The 21,886-nt window shown below is 43.5% G+C and overlaps 1 protein-coding gene across 36 annotated transcripts in view; it reads right to left on the minus strand.

The window, feature by feature from the left end:
• Window positions 1–21,886, minus strand: part of Ptk2 (protein tyrosine kinase 2) — a 204,420-nt gene that overhangs the window by 70,147 nt on the left and 112,387 nt on the right. For 19 of the 36 annotated variants that reach the window (XM_048802205.1, XM_048802193.1, XM_048802213.1 and 16 more), the window contains 5 exons: window positions 21,727–21,844; window positions 16,047–16,077; window positions 11,267–11,319; window positions 1,968–2,051; window positions 893–910 (listed from right to left, as the gene is read on the minus strand). In XM_048802205.1, coding sequence (XP_048658162.1) covers window positions 893–910; window positions 1,968–2,051; window positions 11,267–11,319; window positions 16,047–16,077; window positions 21,727–21,844 — 304 coding nt within the window. The remainder of the gene's footprint in view (window positions 1–892; window positions 911–1,967; window positions 2,052–11,266; window positions 11,320–16,046; window positions 16,078–21,726; window positions 21,845–21,886) is intronic. The other 17 variants (XM_048802219.1, XM_048802220.1, XM_048802218.1 and 14 more) reach the window with 2 other exon arrangements.

A 21,886-nucleotide genomic window follows, 5' to 3' on the forward strand; every position in this document is an offset into this window, starting at 1 on the left:
CTTGCACATAGGAAGCTCTCAATGACCTAAACTGCTGACTTTATCACTACCAGGGATTGATCTAGAAAGGAAGCTCAGATCTTCTGGCTTCAAATCCTATGAAAAACACGCACTTTCAGATGAGAGTCATGTCGTGGCCTTTCCCCGAGGCCACGAAGCTCATTCTATGTAGGGGTCCCACACTGCCATCCCAACACAGGAGCAGAGGCAGAATCTTGAGCAAGAGCATTCTTTCACTCAGCCATGAGGAAAACACACTGTCCCCTTTGCTTTAGCTTATAAAATCTCACTTCTTTGGTGTGAAGGACCATAAAGTTCCATGCAGGCAGCACAGACTGAGAAATGTAAGACTCTAAATGTGATTTTCAGTTTTTGAGCTTATTAAGTGCTATCAACAGTTTGGAGGGGGGGACAACCATTATCATTATTGCTGGTATTTTCCCTTACTGTTAGTTTGCAAGACTCTAAAATCATTTTCACTCTTTCCTTTCTACTACCTCACTCTGATCTAGGAATCATTAATACATACTCCATACTTGCTATATATAGAGAATGTCTGAATCTCTATCACTTATTGTTTTCAAGTGTGACTAATTTTGCTGAAATACTGCATTGACAATTTTCTAGAATGCTAAAATTTTAACTTAAAAAAATCTAGAAAACTCACTATGAACATACAGCTCAAATTTCCTGCTGTGATGTGATTAGCTAATAACTAGTTACACCTTCCACACACCACCCTGAACAACTCTTAGCAGACCATGTTCTTGTGCCATTTGTCCTTGTTTCTGTTGTATCAAAACCATATTTTGCCTTTCATTAAATACTGGACTGTACTTATTTCCATAAATAATTATCATAGCAGTAACACAAATGTGAAAATAGATTTTACCGTCCCCACTAATTTCATCTGCAGATCCAGGTGGCATGCAAAGAAAGGGGGAGCAGGGAACAGAGGGAAGGAGAGATGGGAGAGGAGAGAAGAGAGGGAGACACTATTAAAATGACAAGTCCATCAAATCTTGAGAAAAGTAACAAAATCACCCCACCCAGGTCTAATTCAAAAGGCAAAAGACTGTAGTCATATGTTACTTGAACTGACGGATATTATGTCAGGTTTTAAGATAACAAAATGTTATACCAAGTTACACAGTAACAGAGTTTTAAATTAGTTTCTACTATAGTAAGCAAAATTAATTCGAAAGCCTCTCACAATTACATGTTAAAAAATGCTTCTACTTCTCTCAGGGAGAATTTGTGTCCTTTTAGATAAAAGACAAACCAGTCGTTACATGTATGTTAAAAGATAAAGGGGAACCCGCCTGGAGTAAGCCTACTGCAGTGCCCAGCAGGATTCAAACACCACATGGGAGTCTAGGCCAGGCCCACTGCAAACCACAGGGAGTACAGTGCTCCAAGCTCTGCGAACAAGTAAGGATCCCCTTTAAATGTGTATGAAACAACAAATTTTATTACCAACATTCTGGAGAAATTATTGTTTCAACAATTGTAAGAAAATCATTGCTTTCCTAGAAAACCCTCCCAACGGCAGAGCTGGCCCTTCTCTGCAGCATCCTGAGCACAGAAAGCAGACACGGGCGATTCTAAGCAGCTCCTCCTCATTCAGGTGCATGCTGCGTTAGGAGACCCATAGTACAAGGAACCTGGTCCTGCCCACCCCTGTGGGAAAACACTCAGAAAGCAAAGGGGGCAGGAAAGCTACTTTTTGCCCTTTCATGCACCTGGAAACCAGCAAACAGGCAAACAAAAGTCTATTACTCAAGAGAAGCAGCTCCAAGATTGTGAGACAGCAAACCTCCCCCAGTTATCACCTCTGGACAGCAGACACCACACACTGACATTCAGTAAAGCCAGGAGCTGCTGAGGACGGTCTCTAAGCATCAGTTAGAGAGTTAGCTTTGTGGTGCTGTGGTTAGCAAGGGACCCTATGCAACAGAGTGCAGTACCGGCAGGAGAAGGTTCATGGGAACAGAAGACCAAAGGGAGAAAGCGCCTAGCTTTCTTAACTTTATGTTGGCAGTGACTGACTCCTTTACAAAGAGGCAGAGGAGGAAAGAAAAAAAAGAAACAAATTATTTCAATACAAAAGATAAACTGTTACATTTTAAGGCACATCTATAAAAATAGACACAAATTTGCAAATATTTGTATTTCACTACTGGCACACCTTACTTTGTACTAGCACTGACTTGCAGCTTATAAAATAAACGCTACTATTTTAAGATCTAATTTTCTGTCTTAGCAAAGGTTAGCACTGGATATGGAAGACACAATGAAACTCTCCTGATCTGCACAGTCAGCCACTGACAGTACAAATATGCTTACAAACCACAAAACCCAAACAAAAGAAATAATAAAAACCAATAGTAATTCAAGAATCAAGAACATTCAATATTCTTGTGATAATATTCAACAATAAAGAAAAAAATGTAGAAAACTAGCAGATCCTGATTTTGTGAAAGAGTTTTATGTGCACTTTACTCCACATTCTCAGTGGAGACAGAGACTCGCAGATCTGGAGTACCTTGTACACCCTGGTGAGGAGGGTATTTGAATACACAGGCAGCACACCTTGCTCATTTACTCACTTGCGACTCATTTGAGAGGTGTCCCACTCTGATTTTAGCAGTGAGAACACGGAGAAGCAATGATTACAGATGATAATAGCAACAGTGGACATGCCAATGAAGTCCAAGCAAGGGATGGAGCTTTAAGATGCAAAGTAGCAGCTGAACGACCCAGGCAGCAGGAGACGCAGAGGGCATCAGTGGTAAGTTGCCACTTAACAGCGTGGGCCCTGGAGGAGGCAGGCCAGGACTGTCTGGCCATCAAGATGGCAATGATCTCACTGGCAGTACCAATATACAAGGAGCAGAAATGAAAAGAACTAAGAATACTTTGGTACTTTTCAAATGATGTATTTTGATTCCAAGGACACAATCTCACTGCTTGGTTTGAAAAGCTACCTTCTCCACAGACCAGAATCCTGGCCCTGCAGGTGATGGCCTAGGAATGCCACTCTCCCTGTGATACTGGTGAAGAAGATGGCCTGAACTGACAAATGGATGCACCAGAGTTGGTGGGGGGGATCAGGAGGCAAGAGCTATGTGGGATACCCTGGATGGAACAAGAATGTGCACTGTGGACAAGGGCATTCTCTGTCAATATTACATGTGTCAATTTTGTTAATTCTACTCTGATATTATGATGTCTTTGATCCTAAGAAATACACATTGAGATACAATTATCAACAGTGCATTCAAATAAACAATATATGATACTTTGTTTTTATTATTCCTACAAACATTCTCCAAGAATAAACTCAGAAAAATAAAAATATAGGGAGCATGGGCTCTGTTTCAGAGAATGTCTGGATTCAATCATTGGCTCCACCACTCATTACCTGACTGTGGGAAGGCAACCCTACTTTCATTTTTCAGTTTTCTTACCTGTTCAACAGGGTAGTAACAAGCTGCCCCAGGTAAAGAGCTGAAGGAAAACTTTCTGCTAATGGTAAGTGAGTGGAAGGAGCTGGACAGGGAAGAGATAGTGAGCATGCACACCAGCAATGTCAGGGCAGGGCCTGGTCACTGAGCAATGAGGACACACATGTGGGGGACCTGGAACTGGTCGTGGACACTCAAGGAATAAGCTAGAAAAACAGGAAGGCACAGTCTGAGAGGGTTTTCTTGAAGTGAAACTGCAGCTGGGTGCAGTGGCACACACCTGTGATCCCAGCTACTAGGGAGGGTGAGGCAGGGCAACCACAAGTTGAAGGCCAGCCTAGCAATTTAGCAAGCCCCTGCTTCAAAATAAAAAGAAAAAGCCTAGGGACATGGCTGTTTCAGAGCTGGGTCCAATCCCCAGCACCTCCCGCTACCTGACACTGCAGCGGGGTTGCAGATAAGACCAAGTGCGAACACTATGAGGGTAATAGGTTGTGGGGAGGAGGGACAGGTCCCTAGGCAGATTGCTAACAGAGAACACAGAGCCTCCCATGGTGACCTGGATGCTTAGAACGCAGGTGGGACTTTGATAGGCAGGATTCAAAGCTAGTGTTTGTGAAGGAGCAACAATGAGAAGCAAGGGACACTTCTCTCACCTCCTGTCCTAGGACTGCAATGGCTCCAAGGAAGAAGCAGTCATTGGCAATAAGGTGCCCAGAATAGTGATGCACACCTGTCACATGTGAAGAGGGACTAAGAGGCACCATCACTCTCAGGGTGAGAGCTAGTTGCACAAGAGGAAGGTGACAGGATGGTTCAGAGAAAAAGCTGTGGGTTCAGAGGAATGGCAGAGGCACAGTGAGGGGTTGGGAACTAAGAGAAAGCAGAGACAGACAGCAGGGATATTCAGGGTGTCTGGGCGACACAGGAATCTGAGGCTTCTGTAGGGATATGGGCAAGAGTCCAGGGGGTCACTGCTGACTTTTCCGCTTTGCACAGTGAGGTAAATTCCCTCTGGCCACTCTTCTCAGGAACATTTGGTTCTGGAGGAAAGTTCCTGAGCTCTGTACTCTGACAGTCTTCCCAGCAAATCATCCTACCTAGGGTAGCCGTGGGGGAACCCCGCACCACCAGTGGAAAAACCCATTCATTCTAATGACATTTAAAAAGAAGATCCCCAAGGACAAAAGCAACATCTGGCTAGTGAGGTCAAAACTCCTTGTTTTAAAAACTGGGAAATAAAGGAAAAGAACAGGGCTATTTTTTCCTAATTCTCCAGTAGAACCCATTCCCTAGGGTACTGAACAGCTCACGTGGAGAAGCATCTTCAAAAGTGTTCCAGCAGGGGCTGGGGCTCAGGCACAGTGGCAGAGCGCCTGCCTTGTGCATGGGAGACACTGGGTTTGATTCTCAGCACCACATAAAAATAAATAAACAAAATAAGGATATATTTTTAAAAAAGCGTTTCAGCAGAAGAGAGGAAGGACTGATGGTTTGGCACCCTATTGTGGTCCCTGAAGAAAGCCAGGCATGAATGTCAATAGCTGCTAAAACCAAAAGGCAAGATGCTCATGGGAACATTATAAGTGATGGATCAGTCCAGAGGGACCTAATGCACTGATCAATCTTAATGTCTCCAAGAAAAATAATCAGATGTACACCACCTATGAACTATTCTCTTTGTTCCCTTTTCTTGCTGCTATACTGGGGATTAAACCCAGGGCCTTGGGGCTAGGGTGGTGGCTCAGTGATACAGCACTTGCCTAGCATGTGTGAGGCACTGGGTTCCATTCTCAGCAATGCATAGAAATAAATGAATAAAATAAAGGTCCATCAACATCTAAAAAAATATAAAAAACCAAACAAACAAGAAACCAGGACCTCATACATGCAAGGAAAGTGCTCTACCACTGAGCTACATCCCAGCTCCCCCCCTTTTTTTTTTTTTACTTTGAGACAGAGTCTCACTAACTTGCCAAGGCTCACCTTGAACTTGCAACCCTCCTGCCTCAGCTGGGATTACAAACCTGCAGCACCACATTTAGCACCTGTGAAGCAGTCTTGCAAGAGTATATATCATTGGATCTGAGTTGGATCAACTTCTCTAGATTCTAACAACCAGTTTACAGGGACCAAAGAGCCAGAGATGAACAGTTAAGCAAAACCATGTCAAGAGATGTGATTAGCCAAATGTGGAGTACAGGGAATGCAGGGTAAGTGCCAGTGTTTCTTCAAGGGTAAACGCCATTACAAACAACAGGAAGGCCCAGCCACCAGGCATGCGGAGAGACAGAGAGCATGTTCCACAAGTGTTACTTGCTTGACTCTAGTTTGCACAAGACAAAGCATGAAAATGAAGCAGTAAGAGAAATCTGAATGCGGGCTGGATATTTGTTAATGTTTTCTAAAGGGTCTTACTTATAAGAAACATAGGTGAAATATGTCTTAGATTTGCTTACAAAAACCAGTGGGGATTATGTGTTAGTGTAAGTAGCTAGATGCAAAAATGAAATAGGACTGGTCATGAGTCTCCACCACTAACTGTGGGTGATGTGCATGTGGAAAATCATGGTACAATTCTATGCTCTCTCTTTTGCACATGTTGGAAACTTTCTAGGATGAAAAACTAGAGAAATGATTCAAAGGCATAACACATAGTGGGCACTTAATAATATTTGTTCACTATTTGTTCTGATTCAAGCAGCTTTGATTTTAATCCACAGGCTACACAAACTGGGCCCTGAGGTCTGACTTTAGAATTTTATTTTAAAATCCTCAGTTCTCCTTTAAAGTTTTTCTCTGCAGAGAAAAAAAATAATAGGGCCATTTTATATTGGCAATGTTTGTTTTATATTTAGCAAGATGATACTTGGGCTTCTTGCATGTTAGTAATATGATCTTTAAAAAGGTTATTAAAGTTTATCAATGACTGTTAAGCAGTTGAGTCTAAAGACTGAGAAGTATACCCAAACATTGCCAACTGTGAAACATATACTATCAGAAAGACAGGAACACATTTCTGTTCAAAATACACTCATGGGGGCTGGGCTACGGCTCAGTGGCAGAGTGCTTGCCTAGCATGTGTGAGGGAGGCACTGGGTTCGAACCTCAGCACCACATAAAAAAATAAATTAAAAAAATAAAGGTATTGTGTTTATTGACAACTAAAAATATTTTTAAAAATATACTTATGAAGCATTTCATTCTCATTCAGATGCAAAGGATGTTGGGGAGAAGATGAGAATAACGCTCTGTTATGGAAAAACTGTTCACAGGATGGAGGCAAGAGATCTGTGGGGGTGGGTCTGCTAAATCAAAAGTCTTCCCTGCTCAGCTGTTGCTCCAGCCTCTCCACGAGGGCAGGGAGAGGGCAGAGGGCAGAGGACAGGGTACCTGGAACTGGGGCTCTTTCAGGGCACACTTCACAGCCAATGGTGCTATCTCAGTGCGTGTGACATCTGAGATTCTCAACTCCTTGGAAAACCAAAAGAGAGTGAGGTGACTGAGTAGCACCCTTGAATCTCAGGAGTGGCAGGCAGAGTTCCAGTGATGCCAAGGTGGGAGAAGGATGGCTCCAAGGAAGAAGGCAGCAGGGTGGCCTCCTGGGGTCCTCACATCCTTACCCATGCCCAAGGCTCCAGCCTGTGTCTCTGTGAAGCCAGATGCAAGCTCCTTGATGGCTTGGCCTCTCTTCTAATACCAGGCTGATCACAAAACACTAACAACTGCTACTGAAACTAGAAGAATATCCAGTACACTCCAAGTACTAGAAACACTCGAGTCATGTCTAATACCTACCACTTTGTGTCCAGAAAAGCTACTGGTAGCATTTTGATCATGTCATAAAGCATATGATTTTCAAAATGAACTTCTTATCTACTAGGAAAGAATACCCTGAAATTAGGGCAAGGTTTGCTTGTTTGTTTTCACATTCAACTTCTGAAAAGCCAGCATTTAAATCAAGCATTCAACAGAAGAGACTACCTTGGAGAAAACAGTATTATAAAAATTGTAGTCAGAGTATAAAGCCAAGCACAAGTAGCTCTTTCAAATTTAAACACAGTGCACACTTCTGAATTTTAGCAGAAGAGTCAGTACTATATTATTACAGCTTAAGGGGGAAAAACTACTATGGAATCACCCGCATGAAAGTATTACTCCCTTCCACACACATCAAGCTTTTGGAATGAACCAACAGAGTCTAATGAAAGGACAAGGAGCCTCCCAGTCAAGGCTCTGGGCTCCTATCAGGAGCAATACGAGCTGGACCAAGCATCTAAGCTTCCATAGTGGCAATTTCCTCATCTGTAGACAGGAGATGCTGCAGACAGTCCTGAAGTCCAGCCTGGGCACGGTTGGGTATAGCACATGCTGGGCTCCAATCACACTTCAGGACTACTTGTGTTCACATAGCAGTAAAGGAACAAAGACCTAATGTGTAAGGCCTGCTCTTAAGTGTTTTAATATTTAAGAATAATTTCCAGTCACTGATTTGAAATACCTGAAGAAAAGTATGCTGCATGGTTAACAACCAAGCCAAAATGATGTCACAATTTTATAAAAAGTTTGCAGTAATACTGAAAAAGCAGCCCTAGTAGGACAAAATTTGTACTTTAGCACAGTGGGGCTGGCAGAGACAATCAAACTAAATATTCTTACTGGCAGGTGAGAAAAGTCACTCTGCTCATTTCCATGATGAGACATGAAAGAGAAAAACTGCAATCTGCAGTCCTCTTGTGTACCATGGAAACACTTAACAAGAGTCATGGCCATGATGAGGTGGTATCACAAAGTCAGCTCTGAGCATCAATTTGGAAATATCTGTATTCCTGTGCATTTTTTGCCCCTTCCCACTGTGTTCCAGCACCACCACCATGCAGGCCACGCCTCCCTCTCTGAGCACACGTATAAATCCCACATGGCAGACTGACGCTGGCCTCTAAGTTGCACCCTAAATTCCACCAGAATCTTGACCTGGCCGTGGCTCTCAACAGAGCTTTACAGTAAGTATGTGTTTCCTAAAAACTTAATACTTAATTGTCTTGAAAGTCCTTTAGGCCCTCAGAATAGTATGCCCGGGGAAATTTACAATTCTGTTAGGTATTTCTGAAACCTCTATTAATCTCATTTTTACAGAGAAGCTCCCAAATCTCAAAGGTAGACCCTCTGGGTAGAGGGATGCCTCCAGCAGTGCTCGGCACGCAGCACGCACTGTCTGCCAGGTGGGCTGCTGTGCAGTGGGCAGTGAGAAGCTTGAGGAACCCCCACCTTAAAGGAGTACTGGTGGCCAGAGGAGGTGGTGTCTGGCAGAAAAGTAGACCACCTTGCAGCTGGCCTGGCTGGACTGCAGCCTGGCCCCATTGGCCTGTACACAGAACAGGCTTGCCCAGGAACAGAGGCAGAACATCCCAGGGTCCAGCAGTATGTCAGTACCCCAGCCCATATGGGGGCAGAGAAATAATCCTGGGCTCTGTTAACAGTACTAGCTTTCCAGGTGTCAGTTTAACAAAGATCCTTCAAGAAATGTCAAATATCAGCTTTGAGCAAGTGTGATGCACAGGTGGGTTGGATGCTATGTGACTCTTTGTGGACAACAGAAATGCACCATGCTTGTTAGTCTGATTCTGCCTACATGAGCAGGCAGCAGGTGGAATGACAAACAACCACATCATGACTGTGGAGGACATTCTTCTCTGCTGGATCTGCAATTATCCAGGACAGTCTTGTGTCAAAGGATCTCAGCTCTGGAAAGACTGCTGTGGCAATGAGAAGAACAGAACTGGTGGGCCACCTCTAGTGGGGCTATAGGGGTAGGGGAACCACAACCCCAACTTAGTGTGGCTGAGAAACAATGTAGAGAAGGGGAAGGTGGCCTGTGGGCAGGTAGATGGCCTTCGAGGGCTGACTAAGAAAGCTTGAGCTTCATCTGATGAACAATAAATTATCACTGTTTCTGACCTGAGTGATGCATATTTAAATTAACATAGTAGTAAAGAAGTGACAGAGAAGGAGGTATAACCTTATTAAGGTGGACCTAGGAAGAAAGTATTAAGGCAGAATCAAAAGAAATTAAGAAAAGGTTTGAACCTAGAGAGCCAAGTTTGGGTACTGATTCTACCTTTTGCTAGTTATGTAATCTTGAGCAAATTATCTAACTTTCTCTGGGCCTCAGTTTTCTTCATCTGTATATTTAGAACTATCTCCTTGGGCCATAGTGAGGACTACAAGAGTTAATCCATGAAAAAGGATACAGAACATGAAGCAGAGACTGGAACAAAGTATGTTCTGCAAGTATACCTCACAAGTCAGCTGGCTTTCTTTTCCGTGTATGTCTGAATTAGGATATAAAAACTGGGAGTGTGTCCAAAAAGGGTGGCTGAGAAGGCAAAGTGCAGAGGTGTGATGATGACCAGCTGCTAAAAGAAACTGAGATTCAGCCTGAAGAATGGAGGAAGCTGATGAAGAAATCAGTCAAACTGAAGGACGAGGTATGAAGCTTCTGTGGGACCTACTTGATCACCCAAGACAGATGCAGGAATCATGTTTCTTAGCCCAATAGGAGCTCAGCTTGCTCTCAAGCAGGAGTAACCATGGGGAATGTGCATGGTCAAGCGCAAAGCCAGGGCATTCAGCAGACCCTGGGCCTCATCCCGGAAGCTGCTTTTCAGGCTCAGAGGTGGTGCAGGCCTCAAGGGCTCTACAGACTGCTCGGCAGAACACCCTCAGACATCCCCAGGCCCTTCTTGCCTCTGGAGTCTGCTTAGGGCACCTGGTGGCCACCCTCTCCACCAGACTGTGAACTATGAGGCTGAGTGTTGCTGGACGGCCCAGATCCACTTCTGGAAACCTTGGTTACTGCTTGAGTCTTTCACTAGGTTTGTGGAAAGACAAATGTGGACAATGAGTGGGCAGCACTGAGAATGCCTCTGCCATGAAGCCCGAGGGTCTTTGCCTGGAGTAGGGACACAAGACACATTCTGCAGAGGACATGTGGGTACTTGTATGCGACAAAAGACAAGAAGTTACACTTTAATGTTGGATACTAAGAAATAATCCAGTATCGACTAGGCAAAAGAGCAAAACCAAATTTTAGGAAAAACTAACTCATAACAAATTGAACAGGAATTGAGTCCCTGTATGCCAGAGACTAATAACTAATGTTATCAGGAAGCTACTATTTTAGAAATAGAACATATACGTTCATACTTTTGTTCAAAGACAGATGAGACACACACGTATGCAGCTCCACCTCTATCTTCCATATTTTCAGATTGGAAAAAAAGACATATGTACTTTAAAAACATACAAGAAAGGCACACCACACTCATCACACCAGCAAATAGTTAAGATAATGCTTATGCCAGCATCTTAACTATATGTAAAAGAAGAACCATATCCAAACACCATTGTATGTTCATTGAGAAAGGCAAAAAACATCTAAAAAATGTTTCACATTTCTTGAAATTCAAAAGACAATAAAATAAATGTACAAAGTATATAGTTTTAAATTCCACTCAAATGCAAAGATAAATTATGATGGCAAAATCAAAAGTAACAATTTTCACTCCAAATATGACTAACACAAAAAACTGAAAAACAACCCAGAATTTATATAGCCCGGAGAGTAATCTGGTACTTCACATGTCTCAACTAAAACAACAAAACCTCTGAGCTGGTAAAACCATGCAAATCCCTAGTCTAAGCTAGTCCGGAAGAAGCCTTCACACTGTAAGTGGAGGGAGGTCTGCGATGCTCTTTGCCTGGCAGCTTCCTGCAGAGGCCTCTCCCCTGGTCCTTACCTGACACAGAGACGGCATGTGTCCGTACACCTTGCTTCTCACTGTTGGCCAATCTGCAACAGACAAGGAAAGAGTGAGCTCCGTCTTCCCAGGACAAAGCATACAGGCCCCACCCTACAGGGAATGGACCTGGATTAGAAGGACTTCACTTCACAGGGAGATTAGATTTTAGTCGGCTGTTTTGTTTTGCTTTTTAAATTGCATACTAGTACTTGAAGTACTTCCTGGGGAGAGTACTTTTATGCTTTAAAGATCAGAAATTAAAATAGACAACAGGGCTGGGGCTCAGTTGCACAGTGCTTGCCTATCACGTGCAAAACTCTTGGTTCATCCCCAGAATCACAAAGTAAGGAAATATCTAAAAAAATATATGCTTAACTTCTTTGGGAAAGTTACTCATGATGGTGGCTGAAAACCAGCAATATCATGCAATGTGAGTTACACAGAAGTTGGCATTTAACTACTAGACTGTAAGGACTGCTGCAAAGTTAGGAGAAAAAAGTCACACATTTGGCACTGAATTTTGATCTCTAGGATGTAACTTGAGGAGTAGGGTGTAAATCAGTGACAGAGGCTTGCTTTCCATGCCTAAGCCCCTGGGTTCCATCCCCAGCACTGTGGGAAAACAGGTTTTTTTGAAACACTATAACATGATTGGTCCATATTAATTTATACCTTGTAAAAAAGCCAGGAAATTCACTGATACATACTGTTATTACATACTGAAAAAGAGTAATATTTTGTAACTATTTGAAATCTTGTATCTTTACTATAAATATTGAAGTTCTTTGCTAAGGAGTCACCTATTTCTCTTCTGTTATAGCTACATGATCACAGTTTTTGCTTTTTTTTTTTTTTTTAACATGCCACAATTTTTATTGCAACATGGCCATTTTTTTTTGACAGTGGGGAATTTGATTGCAAAATAATGTTCCCTTTAGGGCTCTCTTACACAGAAACTGCCACCATGACTGACTGCAGAGGCCTGACATTTAAAATATCTTTAGTGCTGCAAGACTCAATACAGTAAACACAAAACTCCTACACTTACTCAAGTGTATGCTCAATCAAAAGCAAAAAGGCATTAATGACAGCTACTTCCTCTAGGAATCATGTGGGAAATGGGCACGAGCACTAGGCACGAGGATAAAGGCACCTAGTACTCACAGGACCTATGAAACTCAACTGGCATTCCTTTGGGGGATTAAACTCATTTTTAAAAAAGTGCTTTAGTGTATAGTGTTATAACTGTGCTGCCATGTCACAAAGACAGTTTGCCCAGGCAGGTGAGGCATACTAGTGCTCCAGTACCTCACAGAACTGCAGTTGAGTGCACTGTACATAGTACTGAAGGAGTTCACCATCTGGCCAGCGGACAATGCTCTCAAGGTGTCCACTCTGCCACCCTTCGAAGTACTCCAGCTATTCACACCAATAGCGACATCCATGGCAGTGCTTGCTAAAAAGGGGCAAACCGCCTGCTGTTTAGGCTAAAAGCAGACCAGAAGCACTCCTTGGGTTCTATATAAAAGTGACTCTATTAAAATGTCAAATGGCAATCACTGACAGGTGGCTTGAAGGAATAACATCTCCTTCATTCACTGTGTTGGAAAGAGTGGAAAGAGGGCATGGGGGGATTCCTCTTGCAACCCCAATGGACAGAATGGGAGAAATGAAAACCCCTTAAGATCCACATGGCACTTGACAGTCATTTTATGCAATGGTCTTTCTTCAAGTGCAACTACTGCATTGCCTCCCAATTTCTTTCCAAGTGTTGAATGGTCCCTAATATCTATCATCCAAGCCATTTACTTGCTACTTGTGTTTAATAACCTGTATAATATTTTTTTTTGTTTTGACACTGGGGATTGAACCCAGGGACAATTTACCACTGAGCCATATCCCCAGCCCATTTCATTTTTTATGTTGAGACAGGGTCTTGCTAAGTTGCTGAGGCTGGCCTTGAATTTGTAATCCTCCTGTCTCAGCTTCCTGAATGGCTGGGATTAAAGATGTGCACCACTGTGCTCAGCTGTATATTTGCTTTTAACAGTATCTTTACAGCTAGCATACATCATATTTTTAAAAAGAAATAGGTTTCTTTCTTTTTTATTTTATTTTAGTTGTAGACGGACACAATACCTTTATTTTATTTTTTATTTATTATTTGTTATGTGGCGCTGGGGATTGAACTTGGTGCTGCATGCATGCTACCAGTGAGCCACAACCCAGCCCATAAATCATATTTTTTAAAATATTTATTTTTTAGTTGTAGTTGGAACAATACTTTTTTTTTTTTTTTTTAATTTTTATGTGGTGCTGAGGATCAAACCCAGGGCCTCACATGTGCTAGGAGAGCGCTGTACTGTTGAGCCACAACCCCAGCCCAATCATATAGTTTTTTAAAGTGTGCACTTTCAGAAACCCAGAATATATACACTAGGTCTTCGTTTTTATACTCTTTTGTTTTGTATGTGGTATTCTACAAAGCATGTCAGTAATCATGTGTAGGGGTCCTCTATAGTATTCACCAACATCACCCACCAAATCTGCTTTGCCTACTCTACAATTATTTGTCTTTTGTTACTGCTTTATATCATTAAAAACTTTGATTACTTCATCATTCCCTCTAACTCCAGATGACCTTGTGCCTATGGCAGTCACACTGAAGTGCATCCCTGGGCCTGAGGGGATCCTCACCTTATGGACACAGCACCCCAGTCTGTGCCTTGCCAGCATCCTGCCACCTCTCTCAGCAGTGGCGCTAAGTGCCCTACAGCAAACTCCACTCTTCAGAAGTCTGCTTCATTAATTCTGTTTTTCTAGTGTTTATTTCCATTTCTACTGCCTTCTTTGTTCACTATTATGTCTGTGTTTATGATCTCCATGTTTTAAACCTCAAAGTCATTCCTTAACTTTCCACAAGGAAAAGGAGTGAAGACGAGCAAGCAAGCATTCCCTCCCTGCCTGGTGGGAATCCTCCTCATCTGTCAACAGTGCAGACTCTGTGAAGCACTCTTCCTTCAAACCAGAGGAGAGCCACTTCACCTCACGTAACCCCCAATGGCTATAGTGAACTCTCCAAGCTAGATTCTTGTCAAGGTCAGGACTGCAATTCCATAGGACCCTGGTGTTGAGAGCTGACTGCCAGTGCACAATGTGGGTAAGAAAGAAGCTTTATAGGGAAATTCACAGGAAAATGCTACCAGAATGCCCTCTTGCTTGAGGGGCCCAGTTTTCTAGAGGAAGTGATGTAGGAACAGACCTGAAAGATGAGCAGGACTTAGGAAGAGGGTGGAGTCAGAGTGTATAATTTAGGAGAAAAACACTGTCAAAGGCTTGCGAGGAAAAAATGGAGTTTGCTTTAGCAACTGAAAAAGTCCAACAGAGCTGAATGCAGTGAGGCGTGGTGAAAACCAGGGCTGAAGAGTCAGCAGGAAGTGGAGCAGGGCAGGCTCTGCAAGATGGGACATGGGAAGTTGTCTGAAGAGTGGCGGCAAGCCAGGTGAGAGCTTGAATTAGGGCTGTGCCTGCTGCTGCAGGGTAGAGCAGGACAGAAGGGTGGCAGAACTGGGTAGGAAGGGTTACAGGAGGTATGCAGACATGAGTGGACACAGAGGGCCTAAGACTGGCCTGCTTGCATGGCTGGCCTTGGCTGGGGTCTGGGAATGTGGGTTCTGGGAGAGTTCCCATTGTCTTGAGAGGTTGGTTCGTTGGGCCCAAACTTTTTACTCAAACAATATAGTTTATGTCGAGCTCCTGCTTTTCTTATGGGAGTCTGGCTTGTAGTACATGGGACGTCACCAGCCCCCATAAAAACTCAAGGCACCCAGTCTTGACAGGCAACATGCTGGGGGAGCGTATCCTGCGTGCCCCCTGGAGAGACACTTGGCTGCCTGCTCCGTGACTTCCTTGGACTTTGCCCCTTTGGTATGTGACCACAGGCTGAGTTCTATGTGTCCTTCCACAGAGCCACTGGGCCTGGGTTGTCATGGCATCCCTGACAGGGTCCACTGGGTCTGATACATCTAGAAGGGCAACTGGAGCAAGTGACAACAGAAGGCCTGTGTAGGTAGGAACAGGAAGAATACTAGGCACCTCCTAGTTTCCACCTGCATGAGAGTCGCTGGACTCTAACTCTCCCATCTGGGCCCCCAGTTCCTAGCACAGTGGCTGCAAATATAGAGCTAATTAGATAGGTGCTTTCGGCATTACTATTTGATTTCTTTAATTTTAAAGACCAACACACCTATTATGAAATTTGTGACATAAAAAGCAAAAATATTAGCATAAATTATTGACATTTAATTTCTCTACTTGTAAAATAGCAGAAACACACCTCTTTTCAGGTTCTCATAAGGTTTGTGATAAGAATGTGAAGAAAGTTTTCAACAACAACTCATCTTGCATTATCATCATGATATTCTTTAGCTCCTTAATTAAACCTCAAATAAGGGAAAAATAACTTCAACATTTTCATTAAACCTGGATTCCTATTAGAATTGGCAATGAGGGCTGGGGGTTGTGGCTCAAGTGGTAGAGCGCTTGCCTAGCACGTGTGAGACACTGGGTTCGATCCTCAGCACCACATACAAATAAAATAAAGATATTGTGTCCACCTAAAACTAAAAAATAAATATTAAAAAAAAAAAGAATTGACAATGGATCTGGTTCATGATGGAATGGAGAGATGTGGGAATTTCATGCTGTGGGGGACACGGTATAGCAAATTCCTTAAGTCTATCCCGACATTGAACAAGGCACACAGAGCAGCACTTACTTGGGTATTGATGGCAATGCCCGTTCACCTTCTGGGAAAAAAAAAAAGAAAAGAGAGATGAGGTAGCTTTCATTCCTTTTGAAGAGTTTATACATAGAAGCCAGGGAGAACAGTAAGCCTCCTCCTGGGATTTAGCAGTACTCCTTTAAACAAGTCAGTACACTGTGTCTTAGCTGTCCAAATACCTACCATAATCACAGACTGTTATGTGCATCCTGTTCAAGAGGCTTGCTGAATCATATAATAAAGAACAAAGGTGAAATGTTGATAAAAGATTTCTAAAATCAAAATCAAACTTCTTTACCAAAGATCCAAACATTCTGCATTTTGATAAAACTATTCACCGGTAACAGCTCCAAAACCCGTGTAGGCAGCCTGGTGAAACACCAGGGAAACAAGGCTCAGGTGAGTGTAAATGCCAGAGGGTTCCTGCACCTGAGAAGCAGAGGCACAGGGAGGACCCCCTGGTCAGAGAGTGTGCTACACAGCCACCTGCCATGGTGCTCAGAGTGGGCCTCTCTGTGCAGAGCAGGACACCTCTTCCTTTGGGGTGCAGTAACTGGCTCACGCAGGGGATCATGTACTCTCCTCCAGCCTCCGTCTGGGAGTCCTTCCTGGTTTTCGCCTCTTCAAATCCAACTTTATTTTTCTCAGTTCTGCTGATCACCATTTGATACATTGTACTGTGTTACTTACTTTCTCTTAACAGTTTATTCATGCTATTCATGTCTCTATGAATGTCTCAGGCATGCAGGACCTGTGTTTAGTCTGCTGCTACATTCCTGACTTGTGTCTGGAAAGCAGTGCCCTGATACCTGCACAGCACCTGGCACTGAGGTGGCTCTCAGGCCACTGCTCAAGGAAGGAGGACATAAGTCAACCTGGGCCCTCCTGACTGACTGTCTCTTTTAGGGGCACTGCAAGAGCTGGGTAACAGGGCAAGAACAGGACCCACGGCGGAACCGTACAGCTCAGAGCCAGCAGCACCGCCTGCTGAGCTGGATAGCCAGTCAGCATGCCCCCAAAGACGGAAGATCAGAGTGGGGAAGCCCATGGTGAGCTCACTACCCCCAGGCACGACCACTGCACCACACCCAACACCATCACTTAGTAAGATGGCCTTTCCAATGACACAGGGGTGTGATGTTTAGATTCAGCTTTTAAATTTTTTGAGCTCTATGAAATTTCTACTTCCTCTGAGAGCAAATCAATCATTCCACTTGTGAATAATAGAGATTCCAAAGTAGCTGGGCATGGGCAGAAGCTCGCTGTGACAAGGTGAACAACAACCGGAGAGTGCTGACAGCAAATTTGAAGAAGTGAGAAGAAGGCAACAGACATCCCACCAGAGCATCAGGAGACGACCTGCATACCCACTGAGCACTCTGTCTGGGAATTAGGGATCAGCACTCCTTTAGACCCACTGGACTGGTACATGATCCAACACAGCTCCTTGCATCTATCAGGATGGGTCTTACTACTCTGAATACACTCTTTTAAGAATCTTTGCATCACCTTACATTTTGTTTGAGTTGAAGGACTTTACAGTTCAATTTCTGAATAAAAGATATTATCTACTGCTCTTCATGCATTTAATAAAGATTTGCTGTAAGAAATCTAAAAAGGTGAAGCTTACCCAGTGAAGAACGTGGGAAAGCTGAAGTCTGGGTCCCCAGGAGCAGCAGGCCACTTAGGCTCTCATGCATTCCTTATGCCACAGGCACTTAAAACATACCCTGGTGTGGACATATAGGCATACACCTACATGTGGGTGCTGTTGTTTGTTTACTGATCCCCACTCTGCTTCTAGCTTCTACTGTCAGGGACAGTGTAACAGTGATTATCCCTGAGGCGATGCTGCTGTGGAACCAGCAGCAAGCCCACCTAGAGCCTGCTGGCAATGCTGCACCAATGGCACCAAGTACATGGCAGCATGCTTCCAAATCTTGGCACAGTGGCTGATGCTGCTGGTTATTTTTTTTTTTTTTTTGAGGGGGTGGCAGGGATTAAACTCAGGGGCACTCAACCCCTGAGCTACATCCCCATTTTGTATTTCATTTAGACACAGGGTCTCACTGAGTTGCTTAGCGCCTCGATGTTGCTGAGGCTGGCTTTGAACTCTCGATCCTCCATGTCTCAGTCTCCTGAGCAGCTGAGATTAAAGTCATTTGCCACCGCGCCGGGTAATAGCTTCTGTTTTTAAAAACAACCTAATAAATCCAAAATGACACATGTCCCTGTTTGGGTCCATGTTTACGGGACATCTGCACATACATTCTTTTTATGTTGGGCTGCTTTTTATTTAATAAGCTGGAAAAACATGTGAAAAATAAAGAGTTTTAATTCTTTACTGTATGCCTCACAAACATTTTCTCTTTCCGTGTCATAGCTTTAGAGTGTTCGTCTTTTATGAAAAGGAGTATTTTAATTATGTAGTGACACCTATCACTTCTCTTCCACCTTCTGGGTTTTAATTGCATGCAGTAGTTCACACCCTCTCTGGCAAAGAGCAGCGCTGGCTGCAGTTTTTGCAGGAAACCTCAGAGAGCAAGTTTAAACTTCACAATTCTTTCTTCCAAGGGGAAGAACTGATTCTGAACGTTCCTCTACAGGCTCAGGATAGGTCAGCTGATGCAGTCAGGGAAAGGCCACATATTGATGCTTGTGGAGCCTGGTCAGGACATCTTTGTCCAGCCTGTGGCTTTTATTATGTTTTCTGCCAATAAACATCACTTTTAAGAGCACTATAAATCCAAAATAATGTGGTAGATCAATGCACAAAGTACACATGAACATGCCCAGAGATCACATGCAGAGCTTACTGGCCAGTTCTCACTGCTATGCTCTGTTATGCACCTGCATCTGTACACTCTGCCACTCTTAAGCAGTTTGTAATCTAAAGACAGACCAGAATGTCATTTTTGTTGAATGTGGATTGCCAGAAAAACATTGTAACAGATTTGAAAAACACAATGTTATTTGAATTTTTCTTTTATTTTAAGACTTAGAATGTATTTTAACTGATAAAAACCTGTATGTCATAAGTACTACAGGATGCCTCAGTACATGTATGCACGGGATCACGGTCAGATCAGGGCAGACCCAAGCCACCCCAACACATTCATCATCCTTCATGTGGAGACACTCAAGATCCTCTCTCCTGGCTCTGTGAAAGACACCACATGCCAGAGCTTCTGCCCCCACAGTGCACCTCCATCAGACCCTCCCATCTTACCCTCGCACCTGCCCACCCTTTCCATCGTTCTAGGGGAACAAATCTCAATTAAAAAATGCACATGTGGGGCTGGTTTGTAGCTCAATGGTTGAGCGCTTGCCTAGCATGGTTGAGGCACTGGGAGGGAGGGAGAGAAAGAGAGAGAGAAAGANGAAAGAAAGAAAGAAAGAAAGAAAGAGAGAAAGAGAGAAAGAGAGAGAGAGAGAAAGAAGGAAAGAAAGAAAGAAAGAAAGAAAGAAAGAAAGAAAGAAAGAAAGAAAGAAAGAAAGAAAGAAAGAAAGAAGAAAGAAAGAAATCGTGTCCATCTACAACTAGAAAAAAAATTTTAAAAATGCACACGTGGCTTTCCCACATATATTTTTGACTACCATCCTTGACCTCAATATTATATCAAGTAGGCAATAAATATGGTTTTGCCTCCGGGGCTTATGATTAAATTGTTATGTATAAGGTTGGACTATAGCTCAGTGGTCGCTTGTCTGCCTAGCAGGCCAACACCCTGAAGTTTGGTCTTTGGCACCACAAAAATTACAGTCGTGTAATAGATAAATATGCTGGGATTCACAATAAGATGAGAAACTATCAAGCTGAAAAATCTATCCTAAAAGAAACTTAATAATCTATCCTAAAGGACCGGCAGCAGCCAACACCCAGCTCTCCATGCAGAGCACTTTCCTTTGTGTTCTTCCCTGTGAATGAAATTCTTAAAGCACCTCATCTCATGTTCCCCAGCAGAGCCTCCTCCCTTCAGGACCAAGACGTTAGCTAACTGTGCAACAGGCATGAGAAGATGCTGATGCCTTAAATGTGGAGTGGATCAGTGCCTACTGTTTGAATGTTGTTACCATGTATTAAATATACTCATAAAACAGTGATAAAAGACATTTTGGTAAGTTAAGATGAAATTAGAAAATTATTTATTAAAAAAGGAGATATATGATATACCACATTTTAACATTTGCTCCAAAGCACTTTCTGAAGTATTCGCCCAAGACATTTACATATTTTCAAGGTATGTACTCCTATTTAAAGCACAAAGTGAAAAATCAAACACTGTGGCTGCAAAGGTTTTAACTGAAGGGCGCTTCCAATATTTCTGAAAGCAACTTCATTACTACATTTTAGATAAAGAAAACTTCAACAAACATACAGGTTTTAGAAGAACACATAGACAGGTTCCCCTGGTGTACTCTTCATGGGAAGAGCCTCTGCTACGTGCACCATATCCAGGCCTCATGCAGATGGAGCTCAGTCAGTGTAGTGTACCTGTGGTCTCAGCTCTTGCTCCAGAGCACAACCGTGTCCCCTATCGTCTAAAGTGACTCCAATTTGAAAGGCCCACTATGCCTAGGGTACTCTGGCCAGACGTTCTCCTCCAGGGCAGGTGGGGCTCTCTGGGTTCCATCCCAGAAGCCAGTCTTTGTCATTTGTTTTGCTTGTGTGTCCCTCCACTCTGGTCACTATTTAACTCGATCCAGCTTGTTGGACACACCACATAGGCCTTGGGATTCTTTCTAGCCATCCTGGTCACTGACTGACTGCTGGAAGGGGTGTCGGCCATCAGGGCAAACTCTGCAGAGTGCCCATCTACCTTGCTGCAAGCCACTTTATGTTACCATTGGGACCCACCTAACAACCCTACAAGGTGTCACCTTCCCTCTTTTACAGGAATGGTCTCAAAGTCAAGGCTAATTCAGTACATCAAGACCCAACAGGACTGGAGAATGTGACTGAGCTTCTGTGCAAGCCTGCTCTTCTAGCAGGAAGTCACCGACCTCCCGCACCATGCAGGCAGGTTGGCCACCGGGCTTCCTGGAGCCAGGCACTGACAGATGGCAGTGCTGCGGACTCGCAACATGACCCACAAGCTGACGCAACTCCAAGGCCCAGGCCTCCCCAACTGATGCAACGCTAGTGTCCTGCTGGGAATATTTTCATTTGATTATTTCAGAACTCCAGATTCTCTGGAGTATGCTTTGTTTGCAAAATCCCTGTGGCGCTTCCGAGAGGACAGACTCCTTTCTAGTTGTTTATTCTATCTAATATTTGATTTCACATCATGATTTAGAATTTATTTTGTTCAACTATTCTAAGCTTTTGAAGTACTTTAGAAAAAGCAAGAAAGAAACTTTATTTAATGAGTTAAAAGGGATGCTTTTTAAAAATAGAATAAAAAAATCTCGAAACTTTACTTAAAAAGTACTCATAATAACTTAGAAAACACTCTAAGTGGGTTGTGCAAACAGTGCAAGCCAAGCTGTGTTTACACTGCACTTGGGCCCAGCACCAGATCACCTACCCAGAGAAGCAAGCATCAGATCATGGCACCTTATGCATCCGTCTGGCTTTCCCGTTACAGCATGACAGAACCAGGAGAAAACTGCCAAGGGAGCCCCTCCAACTGCTCAGGAGGAAAGAGGGGCCAGGACAGAAGCAGAGCCTCACCTCTCTGAGGTCTGATGATGAAGGACTGCGTGGCTCCGCTCACCAGCCGGCAGTACCCGTCTATTAGGTCCGCCATGTTCTCGGCGATGCTCAGGGATGGGGCTGTCACTGTCAGAGGCTGAATAGGAGAAAAACCAAGAAAGAGACACTATTGTTCTTC

Source organism: Marmota marmota, unplaced genomic scaffold, assembly GCF_001458135.2.
Source record: "Marmota marmota marmota unplaced genomic scaffold, marMar, whole genome shotgun sequence".
Classification (NCBI taxonomy): Eukaryota; Metazoa; Chordata; class Mammalia; order Rodentia; family Sciuridae; genus Marmota; species Marmota marmota.